Below are 27,024 nucleotides of genomic sequence, written 5' to 3'. Positions count from 1 at the left end.
CGTACAAACGACGAATGAAACTGGACGCCGGGGTAAAGCAGGGCCGTGGCCTCGCCTTCCCGACAGCTTCGCCAGTGTCAACGAAGGGCCTCAATCAGCATTTTTCATTCCGCAGGAAGTCGCGTGGACAGCTGCTGCATTTTGTGGCCTGATGTGTGTTTCTTTGTCCCATCGAATGTTGCCGAAAGCAGCGAGCCGCTTGTCGCATGGAACGTTGAAACAGAGAGAGAACTGACTCCACCGAGCTATTAGTTTGCCCAACAGAGTTCACTCAGAACTTCTTTCTGCAAACTAGCGTTTCAAGTATGCTTTTACCGTAATATATCTCGTAAAAGTGCCATATATAGCGGTATACGTGCTCTCGAAAGGTTTTTAGGCACTGCTAGGTAAGAGGTCCAGCTCTCATGACTTCGTTTAAATTACTGCTCGTTAGAGTCAGGCCCTTAAAGGCTGGCACTTGGTTATCGGGGCTTATCTACATTCATGTGTGGTCGCGGTATTTTAGCAATGCCGCGAGGTCAAGTAATACAGAAGACGCAGCGACCCAAACCGGTGGTTGAATCTTTGGCGGCTTGGGGGCATATCTGCAAGTTTGGATCGGTCACAACCACTTATCCACAACCGTGAACATATAGCGTCTAGTTACGCTAAGAACACTCAACGCAATAGTTACGGGGACACTGCTACGTCGCGTTCCAACCTATAAATCTGGGCTTGATTTCACAAAACTCTTAAGCAAGGGCGTTACCTCATTGGCCAGCGTTCGGGAGTCAGCCACTCGTGACAGCGATCGGCGTTACACGAGACAAACGCCGCAGCGATGACCGATCATGGAGCGCACTTGTGTTAGAGGAGCTTCGCGAACATGGGCCCCCGTCGAAAACAATAAAACTGGCTCGTACCTGTAGCTACCCGTTTCACTGCAACCGCGTTCGTGAAAGCGAACGCCATATTTCTTTTGCCGGTTTTCACGCAACGTGTACGCGAAACGGGTACGACGATCATTCAAACACGTTAAGCGCTATGTATACTATTTACTTCTACTTAAAACAGACTCCTACCATCGCGCACCCACAGTTGAAGTATCTTCAGAACCCATTTGCACGTATCTACTGCGCACAGTACTATAGTACCCAGCGAGTACTGTGTCTATTACCGTTCTGAAAAACGTTTGTAAAAAGTTATCCCTTTCAAGTGACAACGGAGGCTGCAGTGCTAGCTGCGGCACAACCACTACTGATGCGAAGCCTTTCACAACACCAAATATGGCCGATGAAATAGAGCATTCATGTAGTTCTGACGTCAAAATTAGCTGTTCGGGCGGGTGGGCAAAACTGGACACTCTGATCTTTGAAACCGAACGCAGAAGAGTATGAAAGACGAAGGCGACCATCTTCGTCATCTCGATTACTTTTTTCTCTCTTGCGTGAAAATGACACTTTTTCATCCCTTCTTAATATGACTTTCGCCTTGCCAAGAATTCATCGCCAGTATGTGCCACCATCTTTTTGAAGGACCGTCTGCACCGCAAAAACTCAAATCCGTTTCTGTAGAAGACATCGAGAAGCGACCTAAAGTGAAAACTGGCAGGCAGGTTGTACTATACGTTAGCTTAAGCTAATAAGATAACCTAATAAAGGCATCTGGTTTGTCCTCTTTTTGGTGAAGAAAGAGAAGATTTCTCTTCGAAATGTCTACGTCAAACGACTGGTGTTATTTTAGCCTGTTCTAGGCCAGAATGACGGTAGTGGCACCTTGTTTTCTTCTTTTCTTTCTGAATCATTCGCATATTTTTTCCAGCTCTTTTCAACCCTCCAAGTACTTCCCAATTCTATTTTTCTTTCTCTGTAGGTGCGCTCCTAACGTAATATCATTTAGGAACAGGATATTTCCATTTTGGGCAGTGACAGCCATATCTGCCACTGTTTCGTGATTGTCTGTCAATCTCTAGTATGGAGGAAACTGCGAGTGAGGCAGGCAATAATATTTCCCTGAGGATGCTGGAAAGTCGCTTCCTATGGAGAGCAGAAAATGTGTCCCTGCTTGTATTCGCTCCACATTTTTTTTTTTTCCAGGATGCGCCTGCCTGTCTTTCTTTCACACCTTGTTGCATATTTAGCTGCTCTGAAGGTGAAAGCGCAAAGCTTCGACCAACCTCTGAGCGGTTAAGACAAGTCGCTCTGTGTAAAAACTCGGGAGGCAGTTCAGGCTCTTGGTCTCTGGAATACTGCAAGAGGAGCCCCTAAGTGAGCTCGGTCAACCGCGGTTGCCTTTCGTCTCCAGCACCTCTTCTGCGTTCAGTTTCGTCTGTGGAAGCCCACGTCCTCACTTTGGACGCTGACAGACCCATGCGCGTCGCACGCATGCAGGCGCCATATACGAACGCCGACCACGTGGTGGCGTGCCTGGTGCCAGATGTCTCGTTAACCGTTTCCTGGCTCCTTCGACGTTGGTGTATAAGCATCGCTGGCTGTCGTCGAAGAGTCATCACTGCTGGAGCAGAAGACTAGGAGCGCGGCTTGGCAGCCCTGGGGAGGAACTGGACGGCCTTCTGCCCGCGCGCCGTGCGTGGTCCCGGCTTGGGCACGCCCGACTTCTTGATGCCCAGGTACCAGCCTTTGTCCTTGTTCAGCTTGCTCAGGTAGAGGTTGTAGCCGCTCTCGTACATCTCGTAGAAGATGCCCTCTTCGTCCATCCGGTTCTTCTGGAACAGCGCAACATAGAGAGAAGAAGAGAGAAAGAGGGAGAAAGAAAAGTAGGCGCGCGTGCATCAGGATATATCCCACACTTGGAGACAGAAACTATACCCTCTTTTCTTAAAAGGATAGTGACTGAAAGATGGCGCTTAGTGTCCCTGAAGGCGCACACGATCATCTTCATTACGAGAAGGGTGGTCTATTAATATTTGCACAAGGATGTTGGAACTGCGGATTTTCTTTTTACGTTCATGTCTCGTGCACAGAAAAGTTCAGCAGGTGTTAATTTCCCTTCCGCTCGGACCAGTTCTAACTATGCACATTTTCAGATTGTCCTACCGCTTCAATATAAGCAAGCGCTTGAAAGGCTTTTGCTGCGATTATACTGAAGCAAATTCGCTACAAATGTGACCTATTGACTCACTCACACGAAATAATCAATTATTTATTTTTCTACCCGCCACTGGGGCTTAGTGGCTATGGTGACGTGCACTGGTGCACGAGGTGGCGGGCTCCATTCCTGGCTGCGGCCGCATACAAATAAGGACGAAATGGGAAAACGCTCGCGTGCCGCTTGTATAACGCTTGCGTACCCCAGCTGGTTGAAATTAATTCGGAGTTCCTCTACGTACACAGCGCCTTTTAAGAACGTTAAAGCCTATGATTTAATTGAACTAGCTATATATATATATAGCTATGTACGTGCCAAAGCAATAGGTGATTCTAGCGAACACATTATCTTCAGTAATGCATGCTGCCTGAGAGCTATAGAACAAACAACACTTGGATGGTTAAACTTGGCAACCCAAACTTACGTAAATAATCTCTAGTTTGCTGCCAAGCCAAACACGCCTGCACAAAGAAACACGTTCAGACATCCAGACAGAGACAGGATCGCTGACAGCAGGGAAAGGGATGGCTTCCCAGCCGAGCTTCCTAGTTTTATTTATTCCTTTTGGTGTATAGCGAAGGGTGCGCAGAAGTGCAGCCCTCGCCGACTGCTTGCACGCGTGGAAAAGCACAGACGACTTCTTACGGAATCACGTTCGCTTATTTACCTTGGCGTATACTCTGCCTTCGGCGTCCATGCAGACGAACAGTCCGGTCTCGACGCCGCGGATCCGCACTTGCCCGATGTCGTGCGACAGAAGCTCCAGAATCGCTGCGAATTTCAAGAAACGCACGGCAGCTCAGACAGAACTCGCTGACCAACGAGCAACTTGAGAGTGAAGTGAGCGCAATACGGCCGCACATAACGTGTCGTAGACACGCACAATGTTATATGTTCCGTGCCTACGGGGCAGCGAAAATTAGCGTTTTCGCATTCGCAACATATACCTCTCGGTGATAAAAACCTACTTGAAAGACGATCATATCCCCGATCTGCTTTCGGGTCTCCGGGGATATTAGCCGCGATGGCAATAATTTAATTTTACGTTAACTGTACCGTTGTAAAGTTGGCTACTTATTCTCATCAGATAAGAAAAAAAAAACTACTACAGGAGGCTTCTTCGGCTGACCACTAACGATTAACAGCTGATTGTAGTCGTGTATAGAATTAAAAAAAAAGAACTTTGGTGCATGTTAGTAGAGACACTCAGAAAATGTAGCTAGAATGTTTGGCGCGCTAGCACGAGACATCGCGTTCTCCGTGTGGAGCACACCAAATTTTCAAAACATTCGATTGCGACGGCTGGCCTCATTAATCCGCCTTCACATCCCACCAAGGCTGCATCGATGTAATACCACCTTACTTTGTCGGCTATGGCTTTTAGAATGGCCATTTGCAAAATACAGGGTGTTCTTTTTTTGTTTCAGCTGCACCAAATTTTTTAAAGTGCCTATGGCAGATACCACAATTACAACTCTTGATGTCAATTATCAGGTGAGGCGGCCATTACTTCCAGGAGGAATCAAAATGCTTAATTGACTAATCAACATAATTACACTAATTAACTTGATTAATAATTGCATTACGGCGCATATTTCGATCTGTAGGTATTGTAACCAGTGAGTATGCAAGGCATGTCGACTTAGAAAATCCCGGACTGCACCACTTTCGAGATATTAATTTTCAGTGTTCATCGAAATGCATTGCATGGTGTTCCAGATACCTTTGTGCTTCAATGCATGAAACAGAGTTTTCTTAAATTGGAACGCCAATGCATTTTGTAGAACACTTCGAAATAATATCGAGAAACTGGTGCAATCCTGATAATTTGTTCTAAGTCGATATGCCTTGCATACTCACTAGCTACAACTTGTAGACTGAAATATATACCGTGAAGTAATTAATTAAACAGCTTCAAAAAGTGGAGATCTGTTTCCGCTGCCTACGTCGTTGCGAGCTGTTGATGCCGGTGTCTGGGAAGCTCGTCCCCGCATTCCTGCACTGCGCGCAAGAAAATACAGAAAGGTCCGCACTCGAACAGTACTCACCGCTGATAACATTGTTTTGTATGCCGCTGCTGTGGTTAGTGAGCGTTATGGACAGAACCGCGTCTAAAACCTGGAAAAACGTAAGCGGACCGAGAAGAACAGAGAGCGACAGAAAAAACACAAGTGATTGACGGATGCATGGAACGCCGGGTTATATAAACGAATATCATTATTTACGGGATGCTCGAGTGTAGTGATTTGCGTTCTTGTGTGGAGGAAGCGGCTCGTTATCTTTCAATGGGTGCCGTGACATTGTGTCATCGCTGATAACCACTTCGCCGATGACGCTACCCGATGTGCCCACGCTGGAGCACATACACTTATCAAGAGTAGACGCTGCAAGAGAGCTTTGCTATCTCGCGCGTAATATCGCGTGAGTCACTGGAACACTCCGGAACTCCACGCATCAGTTTTACAGACTCGATCCATCATTGCAATTGCAGTTATCACTGCTGTGTCGGCTATGGGTCGGCACGCTGCTGTGCCAGTATACTAACTCGTACAGCTATCGGATTGGAATAGCTGACTCACCCATGTGCGCTAAATGAAGATATGTCACTGTTCCCGCTTCGACAAACAATGCCAGAATCCCCTGTGTGCCTTGAGTATAAACTGGATGATCGACCTTTTATCGAAGTAGACGTTCTTGGAGTCTGGCTTCACTGCCAATCAGACCAAAAAGCCACACGTGATCTTCTATACAGTACATGAACGCGACGTACTTGAGTGCTCGACTGTAGATACGCTGCAGCTCGCATAGTGCGTGTGATCGATCTAGACTCGCGATCTCTCTTTTTCCCTACCCCGCTCCATCTCCTTGTGCGGTGTAACAAACTGGACGAGGCCCTGCGTTTTCCTTCCTTTCCTTTCTTTTTTTCTCTCGTAGTATATCTCGTAGAGCGCCACCAATATGCAGGCGGCAACAATGACAATCCAGAATACCGGGAACAGGCGCTAGTAAGTACACCCTGACAGTAGCCAGAGGCACAAGCATGTTTTCCAGGCGGCTTTGTCGTTGCAATGCGCGCACTTTACCTCAAGTTATTACGCTTTGCAATCACCTTGATGATTCGAAAGTGAACAATTTGCAGAGCATCCGGTGACACAAATCTATCCGGTAATATTTACAGTTTTATACAAAAAGAAAAAAAAAGCTGGAAATCGCATGCACCATTCTGTCTCTAATGCGTCTTCTTTTTCGGGCTATTTTGACGGCGGGAAAGGTCGCTGAGGCGCGCTTGACATTTCGGAGAGCGGTATGAAGTGACATTTGTTGTTTAGAAAAAGGCTGAACACATTTGGACGAAGAAAATTACCTTTAACCAGGCATTTAATCAATTCTGCAGATGCTTGCAGTGAAGTATTTTCTAAACTCTATACATTAAACCTCCTCTACTCAGTCCTCTATGTCAGCGCTAGAGAGGTTCAGACGGAACAATCCGTGACCTAACTTGCTAGGCTGAACCGGGATTGATGGCTATATTGGCCCGTGACAACATTTGCCATTACTGCCAGACCACGGCCATGTGATTATCAGCACGAATGTGCCATCCCCTTACGTACGCAAGAAACCGCATGTATACAAAACCAAGCTACACACTAGCATGCCGGGAAGCGGCCGCTTCAGCGCGGCGCAAAAGAGAAACATCGCTCCAGAGCTTCAGAACTAACGCAAACGTCCTGGCGTGTTCGCGACTGTTTAGTCAGGAAACTAGGGAAGTATGGTTGTCGTTGTTGCTGGCACCAAGCCTTCGAGTCTCCAGCCGTGGTCGTTTATCTTCGTGTGCTGCTAATTATAGGTGCCGTGAGGGTGGCCTGCTTGTTCGCGGTTAATTCCTGTAACTGCCTGCAAAGTGAAGGGCCGAGGTAGGACAGTGCGGACCAGCAGGTGCGTGGCGGGACTTAAGACATGAGCATCCGCGACTGCTGTCTCTCCTCAAACGACGGGGAGTCACAATCACACGAAGTGACAGATAATAAAGAAAAAAAAGCACAGTGTAAGTTAACTATTATGCTTAATTGAAGTGTAGAAATAATAAGGCAAGGGAAAATTAAAGTGTACGAATATAGAACTTGGTGGGGAAGTGTTGCGTTGGCCACACCTGAGGCAAGTTATATCCCTTCGTCTGTTTATTTTATTTCACCTTATTAGTTCTACATGTAAGTTAAACAGAACATCCCCTATGCGTTCTCTCACTTCATTATTTGTTATTTCGTATGATTGTGACTAACGAAAATCGGGCACCTCGGTCCTCTCCACCCTCCCATTTATTCTTCTCGCACAACGGGGACTTACATTTCTGTCATTACCTTTCCACTACAGCTGGAAGTTATCTTCAGTATACCCCCCATCGAACTCTTTCCAAACTATTCTCATTAAATATCACGAAAAAAAATTAATTCTGAAATATTTTCCGTGGACCCGGAAGTATATGTGAACATTTGACTATGCTAGTCTTTATTCGAAAGCTTGGCCTTCGAAAAGAAACGTTTGGTACTTACAAGTTATAAGTACAAGTATACGGTTGATTATGTCCGATGAAATCTAACAACGATCTACGGTGCGGACCATAGATCCACAGATGATAGTCAAGGCCAGCTTGGGTGTAGCCCCACTTTTGACAGGGTGTGACGCCTCGATGAGTGCAGTACGGGACAATTCCACAAGTAGTATTTCATGATGGTTTGCGGCCGGATGCTCGCTATGACTTGGGGGGAAACGTTGACGCGTTCTTGCACACCTTCCGCAGGCTTCCAAAGAACTGTGTTAGTATATTCAATCGAAAGGCTACACACCACTTTTACCTTTCTGTAAAAACCCTGTAGACGCCACGAGTACCCTCCGATGCTTGCTAAGAAACAATATCGATGGGTGAACATCTACACCACATGACCACTTGCTTCTATCAATCATATAGTATAAAGCTACTTCGCACAAGTTTCGTTGTTTCTCAGTCTCCCTCTTGTACCTTTGTCCAAATATTTCTTCTGCATATTTACAAAGCGCAGAGTGCCTGGAATGCTTATGGACAAATCGCCTTTCTGAAAGCATTATGCCTTTGAATTTATTGTTGCTTATACAAAGCATCAGAGCGACAAGGTAGATTCATGAGCCAAAAAGTGCTAGTGCAAACACGCTTGTGCAAACAAGAGCGCACCGACCAGAAGACCTACCCACCAACTACTTCGCATAAAAAAGATAAAAAACAAAATATGTATGATTGTGTGGGGATTTCTGTACTCTCTCCACGGAATGGTACTCGCAGCTTGAACAACACATAAAAGTTGTAACCGTATACATTTTTACTTTGATAAGTCTGATGCAATAGATGTATGCACTGGTGACTCGCATATGCGGCGGATAGACAAAGGACACCCGATCCCTAGATATCCGCCACCTATGAGGTCACCGAAGTAAACAAGCAGTGCACCTCGAACAACAGCCTACGCTTTAGCCTGGAGGTACACGTGCCAAGGAAACGTGTGACCGCAGTACTGATTTCCTTGTAGGCCTATAGGAGCTTTACATGTAAAATGTAATAACGCAACGGCTGACCGCGTATCGCTCAGGTAATTCGCTGGGCGTGTGAAAGGTTGTGCGCGAACAATGGCTCGAACTACGTTGGAAACATATATACCCCCCCGCAAATGCGTGCGCGGCGTGCGAACACAGCGGGTGATGTTGCGAGCCACTGCCGACAGTATAGCAGCTCTCCAGACCCCGACCAGTGCTTACGGAGAAGTTCAAGCACAGCTGAGACACTCTGCGACACAGAACTCCGTTTCGCGACACCTTCGCGCACTGAGGCAAGAGAAAGTGCTGTGACCCGGCGTCCGCGTGTGAACCGTGACGCGAGAGCGCATATTTCCACGGTGGCCCGCAGAGAAGTGACCTTCATGCGGGGCGCTATCAGGCCTGCACGAATCGCGCGGGCCCAGAAGTTGCACCATATACGTGAAATCCACAAACGTTAATTGCCACATACCACGGTCAGTGTAAAAGGCGAAAAGAATGCGTGCGCGGTACACTGGTTCATCGGCACCATGCACCTCCCTGGTGATAGGCCACATAACAAAGAAACCTGACAGCCGGAAGCGTTGCCGTCGTGCTGTCGACGGTAATCGCGGCTGGGCAAGCTTTCTCGCTTGGCGCATGGCAGAAGGTTTGAAGATCGTCTCAGTAGATACGGTCACGCGAGATACGTGAGCGATGCATGCTGTAACTGATTGCCAAATTCGTAACTCTATATTTCTTTTTACCATGTCTTCAGGTATATTCTACCAGAGCCCCTGACTCGTATAGCGCGTTATTTAAGTGTCTTGCGTACATGTAAGCATGTATGAAGCTCACATATGTATCAAACGTTACCACACGTTGTATTTTATATTGTTTCTTTTATGACGCCGATGAAACCGATCTTTTAGTCTTATTAACAACACTCAGAGGGGCGCTTTGGGCAAGACATACGGCACATTATATACACTAATCTGGCACAAGAACTTCGAATATTGCTTTATCGTAACGTTATTCGCGCTGTATTTGTGCTGATCCAAGTTTTTTACACACAGTGAATACTGCAGTTCATTCTACAGCTGCACGGACAAATGCGTAACCAAGCTTTTTGTTATCTTCAAATACGCAGTAGTGTAAGTTGCTGCACTTCAGTTTTTATTATTATTATTTGTATTACTTTTTTCTCATTGTCTAGCCTCGGTGGACAGAATGTTCTCCGTTTTCATCATGAGGCAACTTTAAAGCCACTGCTGCGGTCTCTTCTTTTCTACCTTATAATATCAAATAGTTGCGCATTTCCTCGAATAGAGCCTGTACCGTTTTCAGCGAAGTGCTCCTGTGTACCCTGGACAACGCCGGTGGGCTCCGTGTCTTCGTCGACATCGCCGGCTTCGCCCCGTTCCTCTAGTTGGACGCCTTCTGCCGCTTCTTCTTCGTTGCCGGCGAACACGTCAGGGGAGAGGAGGACCGAAGAAACAAACAGACAAAGGGCAAACGCCGTCAGACTGGAAGCTACGTATTCACCAGAAGAGGAGTACGTGGGACGATGTGTCGAGCTTTTGGGGGCAAAACAGGTGATGAGGACAGGCTAGCATATGTTGCTCGCAGAAGCGAAGAGAGTGGCGGGGGACGTTAAGGCGATGAAAACAGAAAAGGAAGCGGTGAAGAGGAAGCGATTGTTGCGGACATAAGCCGTTTAAGCGGATCAACTTCTGAAAGACATGGGGTGTCAAGGGCACAGAACATGTAGACATAAATCGCACAAGAACGGACACCGATGGAAAAACAGCACATGTACCGACACTATTGTGTCGTCGTAGGACGTCAGCGACAACGACGTATGACGTCATAAAATGACGTCAGGAACGTAAACGTGACAGACCTTGCTGTAGAAATAGCGAGAACAAAGGCACACAGAGGGTGGACAAATGGAAAGCTTATGGAATGAGTCGGGAATTGCGAAAAAAAAAATAAGCAGACCATACCGCAGTTTCTCGACATTTGGCACGTGGAGTTGTTTAGAAACGAGGTGAGAGCAAGGCTTTCTTCTTGGTTTGGCTGTGCATTAATGTGCAATCCCAGTTAGTGAGGCCAGGACATTTAGCCCACAAAGGAAGGTAGACCTTCTTCTCCAATCAACATGGCAGTCACTGATATGCCAACAGAAACTTATTACTGTGCTCGCATGATTCTGCGCTCAACCAGCAGGCTGGTTTCTGTGGACAGCGCTATGAAGATGTACTCGACATGTAATCGTAACAGCTGCGTTAGCTGGCGCACCTCCCAAACCATACAGCGCTGAGACTTATGATACATGGCTAACAAATACACTTTAGCCACAGAACAAACCCGTTAGGAAGGGGAGAGGAGAATGAGAGTGAGGGCGCACACCGATGAATATTCCCTGACAAGATTCGAATCACCTGTACCAGAGGTCAGACGGGACGGCGCTCACTAAGTTAGCGCGTTCAAAAGCAGCATCATATAGTTTACAAATGGTGTCTCATTTTGGAATTGTTGCTAGCATTTATCATCAGCGTCTAAATGCAGGTACCTTCCGAAATGGTCTCCCCTCTCCCTTCTCTGTGCACTGATGAAACGGCATTATGTAGCGTCTATGTTGATTTTACAACGTGATAACAACAACGATAACAAACGCCGAATGAATACTGATTGGAGGGTCGCAACAATATAAGACAGTGACATAACACAGAGGCGTGTACACTTCTGTGTGCATCAACAAGGAAAAAAAATGGGCGGTAGCACAAGGAAAGCGAAACTTGGGTGAACGTGAGGAATACGCAGGTGATTAAGGCAACGGTGGGTACAAAGGGAATGCACACAAAGACTGGACAACGAACAGATGACGAGAATTTGCAGGATATGTGACTTTACCAAACAGGTATGAACCGCTGAACAAACTTGCCACAAGAACTAAAACGTATTGATTAGCAAATTGTCTGTTCTTCTATTGGTTATGATATGAGATTTTGAACTAAGAAATGGTATGTCGCGAGTGGTATGTTGCGTACATGATAGTTGGGACACCCTGCATAAAGGGTCGGAAAATTCTCTCGGATTGCTCACAAATCTTAGTGTTGTTACTTACGGAGCATACACGGGCTGCAATTGTAGAGCTACTGGAGGCTACAGCCGGTCGCTATTCTCACAATGGTTCATTTCTCTGCTCAAGAACTAAAGGCAAGAGAGGATAACGTTTTCTTTGTTTCTCATGGTAAATTGCAAGCGATCTGAAATACATGTAGCGACATCGTGAAGCAGCAATGGTTGCACATTTGAGCAAAAGGGCATGGTGACGAGTTAAATTCGGTAACGATAACGCAGCCAGCAGGAAGGACAGAGGACAGCTGCCGGCTCGAAGGGCGTATTTACCAAAAAACTCTGAAGGTGGTTAGCCTGGTATAACTCGCAACACTCTTGGTGCTTCAAGGCTCTAGAGTACTATATAGAATCCATCCTATGCAGACGGTCGCAGTGTTACGTAGAAGAGAAAAGAAAGTGGGTGGAGAGATGTGGTTAACGAAGGCTTGAAAACAACAACAACAACAACAACAACAACAACAACAACAACAACAACAACAACAACTAGGCAGGGGGCAATAATCAGCGGACCGGGTTGGCCACGTATATTTTTCTTATGTTCTGTAGTGGCATTGAAAGCGGGACTGTAATCCCTAATATCGCTAATAAGCTAGTAAGCTCAAGGATTAAAACGTGGGCCGAGCGCATAGGGGAGCCAAATAATTTCAATCACTTCCATCTTAACTATAGCAAGGGCTATGTGTAGCGCAGCAAACATATCTTAAGCTTTCGTTAAACTATTTCTTTCCCATCCTGTTTTTGTACGGACCGCAGGCTCAACTTGCACTATTCACTTGCGAACGACATAAGCGCCGCATCAAGACGGCGAGAGCGGCTGATGTACTCCGAGGCTCGCATTACAGAGGCTCAGAGCGCTGACCCTGTGGCTCAGGGTTTGAGCCACAGGGTCAAAGCTTTGTTGTTTGAGCTGTTACTTTGTCCCGCTCTTTCACGCTCTTCCGACTCCGATATTCACGAACTGGCCCGCGCCAACGCTGTCGCTCACTTGCAAGGCGGCAGGAAGAGAGTGTCGAGACGCGTACCGTATCGGTTGTACGCCTCCCGCGTGCCGTACACCGTGCCGGCGGGGAAGACGGCCAGGTTGTGTCCCGTGCGGCAAAACAGCTGCTTGACGGGCCCCAGGTGGTCGGGCAGGTTGTCGTCCCGGCCGCCCAGGAAGGCGGGTCGGAAGCGAGCCATGTTGCTCCAGATGGCGCTCGCCTCGCCCACCAGCCGAGCCGGCGACCAGCGCGAGCCACAAGCACGAGGGGAGCCATCGGGGACGCCGTCGCTGGCCGCCGGGTCGCCCGTCGACGGTTCGGTCGAAGCCTCGCGCGCCAGGTCAGCCTCCTGCGTGGCGCGCGGCGAACGCGTACATAAGGCACCGTGTGTCGCAGCAGCGTGCCGGAGCAACAATCCGCCGTTGCTTGAGCGTAGTCGTTAAACGGGTGTCAGAGAGAAACACTAGAGTAGTTTGGAGTGCTCGCTTGCCCTTTCGAAACTCTATATTCAACTAATTTCTAGGTTACAAGCGCAGAAAATACACGAAGAAATTCCAATTTTAGAGCATCTCGATAAATGCGCAGGAAAAGTGCGTGGGTGTGACATCAAGTAGTTGAAAGTATTTTTGTTCTATTTAGGCAGCTTTGGCACAAGTTCTCGGTATCCTGCTAGGTTTAGTATTTGGTTCCTTTAGAATGCGATGAGGGCTATTTTTTTTTCTTTAGTGTCCCTTTAAGTCAAGTAGGCTTGACTGGTACACTACGCTTCTCGAAGACCAGAGAATGTCGGTCTTGCCGAAGGTTCAGGCTCTGTATATATATAAGCCAGAAAAGACGAGCGACACCACTTAAATGTTCCCGCACCGACGGCTCGTGACATCATGGATTTCGACAACTCCCGTTCGAGATTATTTAACTAAAAAATAAGAATGATGTGGCATTCTTGTTTGAGTCAGAGACTCAAATAAGAAAGTTCCTAGAGCTATTTCTGCGTAGAAGCGGCCTAAATAGGAGTATACACATTGAAATTCATGCTGCGCACTCATCACCACGGCGCTGCGGTTTGAGCGCATTCCGTGATGCTTTTCATGTTTCTTTTTGAGTCAATGTTTTATACGCTGCGGTGTTTGCAAAGTATGGTTGCCAAAACGCCCTAACGCTAGCTTCGTTTCTTTCTATGGGCTATGTAAACATCACTTTGTCCCGAACCACCTATGTCTTATAATCTGTAAGAGTCGTCGCACAGCCAGGCATCCAGCCGCGCTTCAAATAGTCTGTTCAATATAGCTGCGAATGCGCGGGTTCTAGCGCCTTAAATAAGCCTGCTCCGAGAGGTGAAAGTAAGATGAGAAAATTGCTCACCCGGCGCTGCCGGAACGTTTCGAAAAAAGAAGGGCACGCATGCGAAAGTGCCGATGAACCGATAGGAAGCGCGCTCCATCCATCACGTGCCCTTCGCCGAAAGCGAGAGGCCCCCTGGGAAACGTGCCAGGTATCCGATGCGTCTCTGCCTTTTGCCGGCTTGCCACCGCAGGAGGCAAAATTTATAATATTCCAGGCGGTCGCACGCTCACTTCTGATATACGGGTAAAGGTGCGCACTTAAGAGGAAGCTTTAACTCGGGTGCACCTGTCTAAATACATGCAAAAGGAGAATTCGATTTTCTCTCGACAACCGCTGCACCAAATTTGACTAGGTTTGTTGCATCTAAAAGAAAAGCTTAAAATTTAGTGACAGTTGGTTTCGAATTTTTATTTAGATTATTAATGTTTAATAAAGGGTGGCAAAAATCGCAAATTTTCTGAAAACGAAACTACAAGGTTTACAACGCTGACTCAGCAATGAAAAACGATATTGCAATTATGTGAATTGTATCTAATAGTACATCTAAAGTGGACAAAATTGATATGTTACACATTAATCTCAAAAAACTTAGTAATATAGTAATACAGGTTTTGCAGAACCCTTGAGCACAAAGTAACAAATTCACATAAGATATAAAATAACATATCAAATTTGTCCGCTTTCAATGATATAGTGGATGCCAGTTACAGAACGTCGATGTCTGTTCTTGATGCTGAGTTATTTACTTGTAAACTTCGTGCTTCTATTTCTTTCGAACTTTCAAATTTCCAAAAGTCTTTATAAAAAAATATAGGCCCTGCTTCCAGTAGTCACTAGAATTTAGCTTTCCCTTTCGAATGCAAAAAAAAAAATTAAAATCGTCCCAGAGGTTATTTCAAAAAAGCGTTTTTGCGTTTTACATGTATTTGAAGATGTCGCATCGGAGTTGGGCCCGAGCTAAAGCTTCCTTTTAAACTTTACATCATTTTTTTTGTTTTCTTTTTTTCCAAGCGCTCTTTCATGTAATCGTTGGTCCATTTGAGCAGAACTGCTCATTTTCATTTGAAGAAAAAGAAGAATGCGGTGGGGAATACTGCTTCTAAAGTCCTTATTTGGTTAAATGTGTTCAACACTAATGATAAGCCCGTTGCACTTGGCAGACTGCACGTGAACAAAAAATGAAAGTTTATCACAGATGCTGGTTGCCTTCTTGAACGAGCACTCAATTGAAGCAACCGGCGGGCCACGTGCACCGACCCCTTTCTATAGCAAGCAGAAAGCAATAGTAAGCATTATCGCCCCGGCCGTGCGTTCGGCCACGATATAATGTTAGGAGGTATCGGGCAATAAATTCTAAAATGAAGTGCTTCTATTTGAAACAAGTTTTCGATTCGATACTTCGAACATTTGCACACCCTAAGCTTATATTTACAGCTCAAAACGAAATATTTTTTTTCGGCTAACAACTGTTGTAGTTAACCTTCAGATGTTAGCGCTGCAGGGTATGTGGAGAGCTTCGGATTAAATTAAAACCTCACATTTCAGCCCCCATAGAAATGCGTCCGCCGCGGCGGGGACTCGATTTCGCAACCTGGTGTTCAATAGCAGAACGCCAGATGGCCGTCACTGTCCTCCGTCAATGACTGTACGCATGATTTCTCTATATTGAATGACGCATTCATAAACAGTACATACGCACACAACGTGCACAAGCGCACACAGTGATAATTATAACTGGAGTGTCTGGCCGAAACCCGTGTCTCCGCAGAAGGCTTAGAGAGCCTTCGTGGCGCCCAAAACACTGCCAGTGCTGCTTCTAAGGTCCAAGTATACGTGGTGCAACTCTAAGCAGCTTCCACGTGAATTTAAGGCAGAACTTAGGGCCGGTAGCCCTGAAGCCGCATATATATACTGAAGGAACGCGTCAACGTGGCTTCGTACGAAGGGTACCTCGGTGTGGTGCCCATGGCGGGTTGACAGTGGACACTCGTTCAGTGCGTGCGGTTATCGTCGTCTTAATCGACGCCGCACTCTCACAGCCACCTGGTCGTCGATCTCGGAAAGCGAGGTCGGGGACGAAGTAAGGTCGTAAAGGTTCGCGAAATCGAAGGTATAGAGGCAAGGTCCAGAACAAAGTTGAAGCCGATATCAGTACCTGTCTCGCCAGTACCAAGAATCCAGTGCATGATAGTTTTGTTTGTTTGCCTTCCGTTTTACGATGCACACGTGCATTAAGCAATGTACGCAAAAAAAAAAAAGTGGCGCGCACAAGTTACTTCATAGACGACGCTAGAAATAAGTGAATGAGTGAAAATGCTAAACTGCTGTGCATGTATACAATGCCTGATTAGCTCAAGTAGGCTATACGTGGTGATTTGTCGTCACCCCGTTTCGAAGGCAATGCCAACATAAATCATCATAATCGCCAACGTTAGAAAACGTTGCCGACACTGTACGCTGTGGTGCCTGCACTGATTTGTGCAATCTAACTCTGTTAAAGCGTATAAGCAAGCCATTTACCACAAGACCCTTTCACTCCTATCTCTCCCTCTTCCTCCCCTCCGCACACTCTTATAAGACTCTCCTGTATTGAACTTATGAACATGCCGAATGAATGTTGAAGCGTATTGCAGTTCGTTATAAAATGACTTTACTGGACTGTCTTGCAAAATAACTGCATATGTACTCTCGCAGAAGGCAGACAGTCAATGAAGCGTTCCTTTCGCTCTCAACGCGATTGAATGCGATTCGCACGATTGATCCGACCACACACACACACGCATACTATCGCATACGAGTTTCGTGCGGTAGTTATCGAGCAGTGTGTGCTCTTACTACGTGAGTTGACTATAACATGCAATCAGATAAATGCTTAACCCCGTGACGCATACGGATGAGTGAGAAGCAATAAAAGAGAGAAGACTATATATAAGGTCTACAGGCACCACGCAGCGTCTCACCCGCCATCTCAGCTAAAAGTCAGGCCACGTACTGGTTGCGCAAATTACGAGTCGTTACGGTTAAGCGCGTTCATTAATTATTTTAAACGGCATATAGTTTAAATACGCAGCGGTGGTTGGGGCAAATAATGAGGGTTTGACGTTTCCCTCGCAGTCCCTTGAGAATCGCTAAGCGGTTCCCATGAGCCCTTATTTTACGACATCTGTCCGCACTATAGGCACTGATTTTTATTATGCTTGTTCGTTTCCCGGTGAGCAAAACAAACAAACAAATACAAAAAGTCACGAAGGCCAGGAAGAGAGCAGGTTTGGCGAGGAGTTTCAAGAAACATCGAAACGTCCACAGTAGCAAGTAAAAGAGCACACAGTCTGTAAGAAACAAAGTCACGCAGGTAAAGTAAACGGGAAAACACGAACGCCCCGATGTGCTAGGCTTATAGCAAAATCTGGCAGATCGGCCACACACGTCCTCCCTTCTCTTGATTTCTTTCCTTATCACGAAGGTATTTGCCTTTCAAGGAAGCCGCCGGAGATTGTATACCAGAGCAAGTGCTGTGGGTGCTCGCTTCCTCTGAAGTTTATGGAGAGCCAAGTTATCTTCTTTGCTGCGCTCGCAGAAGTCTCCAAATACGTGTCTTAAAACCTAAAGATTGGCTGATAGGCAGAGAACGCGGAATAAATCGTGAGTATGTATTGGCAGAGAATGGCAGCTATAGAGTAACTTGTGATGAGATCGCAGCTGCGTTGAGATAGGAGCTCGTCGTGTCAAACATAGCTTTTATGTTACTGCAAGTGGGCTGAACGAATATATGTGACGCAACAGTCACACTGATTCAGCTGCGAACAACTGAGCTTCACTACCAGCTATAGCCATAGCCCTTATTATATGGTACAGCGCTAAATCTATTAACGGATACCTAACTCGAGTGAAACTTGTGCATGATTACGAAAACTAAGAAGTGTAGGCGTACGGACTGCCAAACGGACCATAGGACATAGGAGTCGTTACGATTAGGCGCACTCATTAATTACTTTAAGCGGCATATAGTTTAAATACACCGTATGTATGTATACGTTTGGCAGCGGCACGTCCCGAAATTATGTCGTTTCCGAAAGAATACTAAACAAGACCTTTAACTTAAACTATAGTGGCTTGTTACAGTATGCTGTCTTACATCAAATGCATTAAAAAAGACGTGCAAAATAAATGCATATATATATATATATATATATATATATATATATATATATATATATATATATATATATATATATATATATATATATATCGTTCTCGTGACGCCTGCGGCAAGTTGCTCTTTCATCCACTTTAATTTCCAATAATTTACCGTTTCTTTATTTCACTTATTAAGCACAAGTAATTTCCCCTGTGTTGTCCTTGGTGTCAGTGCTTGTTGGCTTCTTATGATATGACTAATATATATATATTTGAAGGAATCAATATATATTCGCCGCGGATCCGGGAAGTGGGAAGTATAAGAAGGGGTGTTGACGCACAAGTGAAAATAGTTTTCTTCATTAATCTGACGTTTCGGCCGTGAGCCTGGTCGGACGAAGGCCTGGCCCACGGCCGAAACGTCAGTTTATTAACGAAAATTCGTTCCACTCCTGCGTCAACACCCCTTCTTCTTATATACAGGGTGTTTCAGCGAACACTTTCAAAATATTTTAAAGGTTGCCTATGGCAGATAGCTCAATTCTAGTCTATGAGCCGGTCTACTCCAAGTGGCGGACACTACAAGCACTAAAAATTTTGATGCAAAATTGACTAATTAACAAGAATTCACTAATTAATTTTAGCTAATTATCTTATGACCCATATTGAAATTTACAAATTCTAGCAGTGGGCTTCGCAAGTCGGATTCGCTTCCAGGAAATTCCCAGGATGGCAGCAGTTTCGAGATATAAATTCCCGAATTTTGTTGAGAAATGCATTGGCGTTCCAATTACTTGTGTGCTTCAGTACATGAAACGACGTTTTGTTAACAAATTAACTAGAATGCCAATGCATTTCTTCGCAAAGTCCGGGAATTTATATCTCGAAACTGGTATCATCTTGAAAATTCGTTCCAAGTGGATCCGCCGTGCGAACTAGGACGGCTAGAATTTGTAAATTGCAATATGGGTCATAATGTAATTAGTTACGAACTTAATTAGTGAATTTTTAATAATTAGTCAAATTTGCATCTCAATTTTTTGCGCAATTATTGTCCACCGCTTGGAGTAGACCAGCTCATGAACCAGAATTGTGATATCTGCCACAGGCAACATTTAAAGATTTTTGAAAGTGTTCGCTGAACACCCTGTATATTGTGAGCGCTTTTTCTGCACACGTCATCGTTTTCATCTGTATATAATCATGGTCATTCCAGATAATCTTGGCGAGTGCTATGTGCGACCTAATCGCGATATTTATGTGCTATACACAAATGATATGCAATAGAGCAAATATCAGGCACTGCACACGTCAAACGATAATCGCGGGAACAGCGCAAATTTGCGAACTCTACACGCATGCGACCGTCAACGCACATGTCGAAGAAAGCTTAGCTTTTCGCCGATAGTTATTCCGCCATCACACACACCCATCATTCCACTCACTTAAATACAATATCAAAATTGCGAACGCTATAGAAACCTCTCTGTAAATTACCAACTTTGTGTATATGGCACATGTATTCCCCTCACATGGATGTGTATTCTTAATAACTTCCAAACTGTTCAGCAAGTCTAAGGGTATTACAGCATCCATGTCCTCCCTCATATTTTGCAAACATATCTTATTGCTTGGTCCGAATTGTTCAGTACAGGCATCTTTTTTTTGTCTGAAATGAAAAAGCATCATCGTATGCTCACCTCGCCATTTGAAGAGGTGAATGAATATTTCATTGGTTGATTGATTTTATGAGCTTGAAAATTTTGACAACTTTCGTTGCCGCCTTTTTTAGAACATTTGGTTGCCAAATAAATAAACAGAAATTACACCCAAAAATAAGTAAACATGGCCTGTCGGCAACTAAAACTCTGGGTGGCCCAGGCAGACAACGATGTCAAGTGTTTTACGAATAGCACCCAATTAACTGTTACACGCACGCAAACGAGGTAAAATGCATGCGATGCAATATCAACTGCTAAGCTTATAATGAATGGCAAGTTATTCTAAAACCATATTTGCAATTTTTGACAACAAAAACGGCGATTGCTAGCGGTGAAAATGAACGCCAAGCTTGCCCTACAAACATGTCGGAGCAGCTGTGCCAATTAAGGCTGTATAACGTCACCCACTTCACGGCGTTTTTCATGCATTAGATTCTTTTTAGCAGGGACAGTCAACAAAAGGTACCGGATGAAATCTTGTTTACTTTCAAATAATCGTTTCTTTCTTTATTAGTATCATAAACATTTAGCTAGAACCCAGCAGACATTGTAAAGATCTCGCACATCACAGGGAGATGATGCAAGAATTTCAAGCTTGTGTCACCACCTGTCAATTATTTTAGGATTTCTTCTGGATTACGGCATTTTGACCGAAATAATTTCGCAACTACAGAAGCGTAGTAAGCCACTATAGCTTAAGTTAAAGTTCTTATTTAGTGTCCTTTCAGAAACGACATAGTTTCGGGACGCACCGCTGCCAAGCGTATACACTATACATACAGGATGTGTATCACATTCCTCAATCACGTGGAAAGAAATGTATTAGGTGGACGGGCTGATGCATTGATGACAGGGCACGAGAGCCTAATTTAACCATAAGAAATATAAGACGCTTGCCTGCGCGTTGCGAGGAGGAGCACTCGTGCAAGTCTTCGTTCGGCTGGTGCTAGCTCGGCGAGATTAATAACCTTCTCGCACGCGAGCTGCTATAAAGGCGCGCACTTTATTCGCCTGATTAGTGATAGTTGTGCCAGCGCACATGCGTTTTGCTTAGGAAAACTAAATTCAATATAATCAATAGGCTTTTCGGAATGCATTTGGTGGACACATGTATTCGATGCGCGCATGTTTAACAACCAGGAGCTATGTTTCCTTTGGCGGGCCGGTTTCAATAAAAATCAGTTGTAATGAAAGAGAAAGAGAAAATTACAAACGAAAGGCAGGGAGGTTAACCAGTACTGAGCCCGGTTAGCTACCTTGCACTGGGGAAAAGTTGCAATGGAGTGAGCATCATGCCTGTGTCCTTCCCTGCCGCTGTCGATATTTTGTTCCTTCCTACCCTGTAAATACGTACCAACTCATCCAGCAACGCACGTTGCTATAAGTTACATGCGTGAGCGTTGAACAGACAAACCTCACATCGGCGGACGCATGATTATTTGCTCTACATATCACATACTCTGGAGAATAGCGTCCACAAGCTTTTAGCGCTACAAGACTTGAAAGCTTTCCGTGCAGTAAGCGCGATAGCACCGAATGCACACATTGATTCGTTATTATGGCTTATCGCTTCGTAAGGTTCCTCGTCGTCAAGTGGTCGCGTTCAGGGGCAGAAAGAGAATCGAGTCACGCCTTAAGAGATTGCCGCATATCCGAACAGCATGAATGACCACATACGTTGGATGAAACGCGGAACTTGACAGCACTCGCGAGGCTGTCGGACAGGTGCAACTATGTAGTAATATCGTGTAACAACCATCTTACTTCTGTTGGAACGGGTCGAAACAGCAGGCAAGACAAAGTGCGTGCTAAAGTAGATATCAAGCAATAAAATGTTTACACTGGAACCAAATGATGACGTGTTGTCGAGACTCGAATTAACTCTATCTTGCCCAGACCGCAAGAAATAGGCTCGCATTACCGTGGGTAGAGATGATCACACTCCTATATGTGCAGTCGGACCATCAGCCTATGCCATAATAGATAATTAGACAGCATTTACGTTTCTCATCATCACATCAGAAGGTCATGCCGCTGCATCACCTTCAATTTGAAATACATCAGCCTGTGTGAACTATGCTTTACCTATTTCTCTCGTGCACTTTTCCCACCATTCTTCGTTTTTCCACTCCTGCGCAGGGCATCAAACCGGATACTCAATTCTCCTTAACCTCTCTCACTTTTTCTTTGTATTTCTCTCTTGATCTTGGGCATCTCAATGGACATTCTTTTATAATCACTTGTAGGCTGCATCTTGAGGTATAAAACGCACCTAACACTTCTGCGTCTCAGCTGTGAGAATATGAGTTAAAATATTTACTAAAACAGTAAGCAACGCTGTTAAAATTCGATCGTTTGTCAATAAAATGAGACCTCATAAAATGCCAAACGAAACTCCACAACAAAACGCAGCCCCAAAATTTTGGAACAAGCGTTGTGTAGGCAATCCTTTTGGTAACAATGCTCCTCTGGATTTCAGCATGCATCCTAGACGTAATGATGTTTGTCTGCTACAGAGAGAAAGCTAGTCGGGATCAACATGCTTCAATTGAGTTCCTGAGGTCCAGAAGCATATTACGCATATCTGGAAGATAATTGTTGGGTCTTTCGGTTTATCTTTGTATTTTTCACAGCGCATATTACACTATGTGTCCAGCACACTTCTCAGATTCTATGTAGCTTGGCGTGCAGACAATCTTGGTCTTCTAGTTCGTAGCGCTCACAAACAAAAGAAAGTATTTGAAACACTTCAGTGTATACATGACCCTTGAGAGAACAAGACCTGAATATACGTTTTAAACTTTCCAGTAAAGATACACGCACTGGCTGGTGTGGTTGCGCTGGTTAGTGCGTCGACCTGAGGGGCGAGAACTTCGTGAACCTACGAACAAGCTCCTTTTAGTTCTTGTCCCAGCATTCGTTTATGTAAATGAATGAATGAAAATAAATAAATATGGATTGATTGATGGTAATATTTCCGTGCACTGTACCTAAGTTAAAAAATTTAAACCAAATTTCTGGTTGCGTCTTCCCTTATTCCATGAAACCTCCATTTAACAGTAGTTCACTTTTTCCAAAATATGCATCCAGTCGGACTTGTTGGTGTAGTTGAATATAGGCGTTATATAAGTAGCGTCTCCACTGAGGTACGCTTCCGGTAGCCTTATGGTGAAAAACTGGATAGGGAATACTTTTCGATGTCGACGACGCATAGTAACGCCCGAAGAACGTCAACGGGCTCGTGGAAACAAAAGTAACCAGCAGGGCCTTCTCACAATTGTGCAAGAACGATGTACCAGAGAAAGCAACACTCAACCACCGCAGCCCGCGAACGCTACGATCCGGTTCGACATATTTTTTACCGGCGGAATTGGATCGTTGTGAAGCTGCACAGCGATCTCCGCAGAGGTAAACTATCTGCGGTCCCACAGCGAGTTATTCATGTGTCATCATGTGTCATGGCTGGAGGTCGCATTCTCGATCTATCACTTTTGGCGATACTTTCACTTTTGCGTGACGTCCGTCCAGCGCGGCGGCATCTCACTGGAGCGACGGGCAGCCCGTCAGCCGGTTCAAGCAATACACGCGTACTGAAAGCGATAGTCCCCAAAATGATCGATCAAACATACCGTGCCAGGAGGGAAAGGAAGAGCGCGCATATATAGTCGAGCGAAGCGCCTTCTCGACGGAGCTACCCTCACCCGTTGACTTCCGCGCAGCGCACTCCCTCCGCAAGGCAACCGCGGCGCATCACGTACGTTCCGGTTACCTTTGGCGAGGCGAAGTCGCATGCGTGGAGGAGGACCAGGGCGGAGAAGAGCAGCAGCTTCAGCGAATGATGCTCGACGCCCGGTAGGCCACAGTTCATCACTGGCGCGCACCGAGAAGACCATGACCGCTGCGGTCGCCGTTAGCCACCTCCGCACGTGCGCTCTTGCCGGCTTCTCACCGACGACGCTTCCCATGCAGAGATCTCTGACCGGCGGCGCGGGCAGCCCTTGTTTTTTCCCCCTTGCCGACTACGACGTCGTCGACAACGCCTGCAGTCGCTGCTACGCCAGCCACCCTTGGGTGCTGCTGTTCGGGGTGGAGGAGGCGAAGGTCAGTCGGGGTGCTGGTGTACGCCTCCGTGGATGCGAAGACCACAAAGCGACGTGGTGAGGAGTCTCGAAAGGGGAGGGCCTCTTCAGCCGCCGCAATTATCCAGGCTTCGTGCCCACCCGTAAGCCGCGGCTTCGTGGACAATCTACTCGAGCGTCGTTGGTACACACCGGTGCGGATCGCCCCCCACCCACCCGTCCCCCCTTCCCTTTCGGTGCGGCAGCGGTGGCGAGCGTGGCACCTTTCGCGGCGTCCGCTGGGGCGCCCAGGGAACGGTACGCTCCCGTCTCGCGTTCTCGGAGACGGCGCCGCGCAACAACGCGATTATCTGCGCGTGGCGGCGTTGCAACGTCGGCCGCGGTCCGCATACGTCCAGGAGCCGGTAAGCAGCAGCAGTGCGGGCGTTTGCCGCGCTCGTTTTTCAAGCGACTCGCCACTTCCCCCGATCTTCCGCGCTGCCGCCGCTTGCCGCCGCCATTGAAGAACGCGAGGCGGTTGTGTGCAGTCGCAATTACGAGGAGGAAAAAGGAAGGTGGTGCAGAGAGAAGGGAAAGTTGTTGGGAGAAATGAAAGTGTGTGTGTAGACGCCATCCGACCGGGACCCCTCCTCGCCGTCGCCTTATATACTCGATAGCGATCAGACACGTCTCCCCGTTCGAGAAGAGTCTATCCTGCTGACTGCAGCCACGGCGATGCACCGTGGCTTCCAGGGTAGGAGCCCCGCCGGCCATGCTCAGTGAGTGAGCGAGCGGCAGCATTTCGATGACTTTGGCAGCGCCCAGCGCCCACTTCTATCGCACGCGTTTCGCGATGCGCGCGTTGGCTGCGTACTGAAAGAGGAACTACGCCCTGCACTATACGACGTGCGCCCTCCGGTCACGTAGCGGCGCGCGTGCGGCCGAGCCGCACATGCTCGTTCTAGTTAAATACGTGCAGTACTGCATAAACTACACCGTGTGCTAAGGCGGTCACCACTGAGCGGACGGAAGCGCTGCTAAGTTTCGACGCAGCGCTTGCCGCACATTTGTGAAGGCTGACAGCGCACAAACAAAATGAAAAACTATCTATACTGCATTAAAATGTGTACCGTCGTCTGCTTGGCGTTATAGAATCTGTTGGGCATTTTAACGACACAAGGTTACAGCTGAGCTATCGGAGACATCGAACTGGAGCACTAGATCCGGATTAATTCCGTCTACTTGTGTTTCTTTAAGGTGCATCCGTAAGACACTGCAAGAGGATTCATGCATTCCGCCGCGTAAAAATGCGACAGCATCGCGATGTAACGTTCATACCGCTCGCGACAGCAGAAAGCACAGTCGCTAAAGTGTGTGTCACGGATAATGCACTCGTGTATAGCGAGCGCCTTGTGCTACGATACCCTCGCTCTAGGGGTCGGCTGACACAAGCTTTATGGCGTCCACACCAGTGCACGGTTTTAATGGGCCAGAGTGTGGCAATCGAGCGCCGTGCGAGAGAAGCGCGGCTGCTTGAAGAGTCCGTGCGGAGAATCGAAATGAAGCATCTCGTGACCGATTCTGCCGCAGCTCCTCGAGCCGTGCTGCGTTCGACTATGTGTACTATACTTAGATAAACGCACACTTTTGTCCAGGATCGAGCGCAACTGTGAGGTAAGGAGCGCGGAGGATCGCAGGGCGCTCCGGATAATGAAGTGGCGCAACGTGCATGCTACAAACAGCCACCTAACTGCAAATGCTTAGAGCGAGTGTTGCCGTTTATCGCCGCCGTTGATCGCGCACGAGGCCCCGGAAACACGAAACGCAGTTTCTTTTTGTACATCGCCTTTCTTAAGCAATTCGACATAGTATCCGAAAGGATATATAGCGCAACATAGTACAGCCAGTGCAAACAACCGCGCTTTGATTATGTATGTGAGCAAGGCGAGCCAATGACTGGGTCATCCTTTCTTTGAGGACCTAAGCACCGTATACCTTCATAAAGTGATCGCGCTTGTAGGGAACAGATGGAGACTTGTTGGCTCTACCGAGACGATAAACGACTATTTTATGCCTGGTAAGGCGAATGCCGTCGTACGTGAGTGCGCAGCAGCGCTTTCCATTGTGCCCCCGAAGGCAAATTTTCCGCTTATACAAATTTAGAATGCACTCGGTGCACGTAAACACCTACAGATGTGGCACGCGCATCGGGAGGCCCTCGGGCCATTTGGTCTGCTTGCAGGAGTGTAAACGTGTCGGGCCGTACACTTCCTCGAGTCGTTTTCCGTGCATGCATGCGTCCCACGCGCCTCCGTGTCCGCATTGCCCATTCCATTGATTATCCCAATAGATATTACACAACGCTACAAACCATAAAATTGTAAGTACACGTCTTAGACTGCCGGTACGACTAACGGACCGGCAGCCGGTAACGGACGATGTCCCATCCTTTACCGACTGCTCTTAAGCGGCTTGAATTACGTGAACACCCGTGTTATTTGAGCGGTGGTTTCCCCATAATCCTGTAGAACATGAGCTAATGAATTCTATTTGCAACCGTGGCGATGGTATTTTAATATAGGACCGGAATGCAAGAACACTCGAGCACTTATATGCTTTATATGTGCGTATAGAAGAATCCCAAGTAGTCAAAATTAGTGCAGAGGCCTCCACTATATATGATGTCTATATATATCGTAGCTATATATTGTGCAGCTCGGGAGCATAAGACTGTTTCCATTAATTACACTAATGGGTCCGGAGATGCTGGTTCTCGGTACAGGTGTAGTGGTGGACACTGCTACGAGCCTTCTTGCTACTGTTTTCTTATATAGGCCAACCATTTGTCAATGTTCTCTTCTGCCTTCCTTACTTTAACTTCTGCACCGTGCACCTTTAGAAGTCTCCGGCTACGTTTTACTTCTCCACCACTTTCGAGAAAGAAAGAGGTTCTTTTCTTCTTCTCCTCCTTCGCAAGGCAAAACGTCTCTCATAGCTCGCACATTGTTCAAG

The 27,024-nt window shown here is 46.5% G+C and overlaps 1 protein-coding gene across 6 annotated transcripts in view; it reads right to left on the bottom strand.

Annotated features, from left to right (window-relative positions):
- Positions 1-271: 271 nt before the first annotated feature.
- Positions 272-27,024, bottom strand: part of LOC135915787 (fibroblast growth factor 1-like) — a 58,796-nt gene continuing 32,043 nt past the window's right edge. For 2 of the 6 annotated variants that reach the window (XM_065448906.2, XM_065448911.2), the window contains exons 2-5: positions 12,795-13,101; positions 9,967-10,080; positions 3,755-3,858; positions 272-2,704 (exon numbers count right to left, since the gene is read on the bottom strand). In XM_065448906.2, coding sequence (XP_065304978.1) covers positions 2,507-2,704; positions 3,755-3,858; positions 9,967-10,080; positions 12,795-13,101 — 723 coding nt within the window. In that variant the 3' untranslated portion in view covers positions 272-2,506. The remainder of the gene's footprint in view (positions 2,705-3,754; positions 3,859-9,966; positions 10,081-12,794; positions 13,102-27,024) is intronic. The other 4 variants (XM_065448908.2, XM_065448907.2, XM_065448909.2 and 1 more) reach the window with 4 other exon arrangements.

Source organism: Dermacentor albipictus, chromosome 4, assembly GCF_038994185.2.
Source record: "Dermacentor albipictus isolate Rhodes 1998 colony chromosome 4, USDA_Dalb.pri_finalv2, whole genome shotgun sequence".
Lineage (NCBI taxonomy): Eukaryota > Metazoa > Arthropoda > Arachnida > Ixodida > Ixodidae > Dermacentor > Dermacentor albipictus.
Note: the sequence above shows the minus strand (reverse complement) of the source record. Positions and strands in the feature narration are given on the sequence as shown.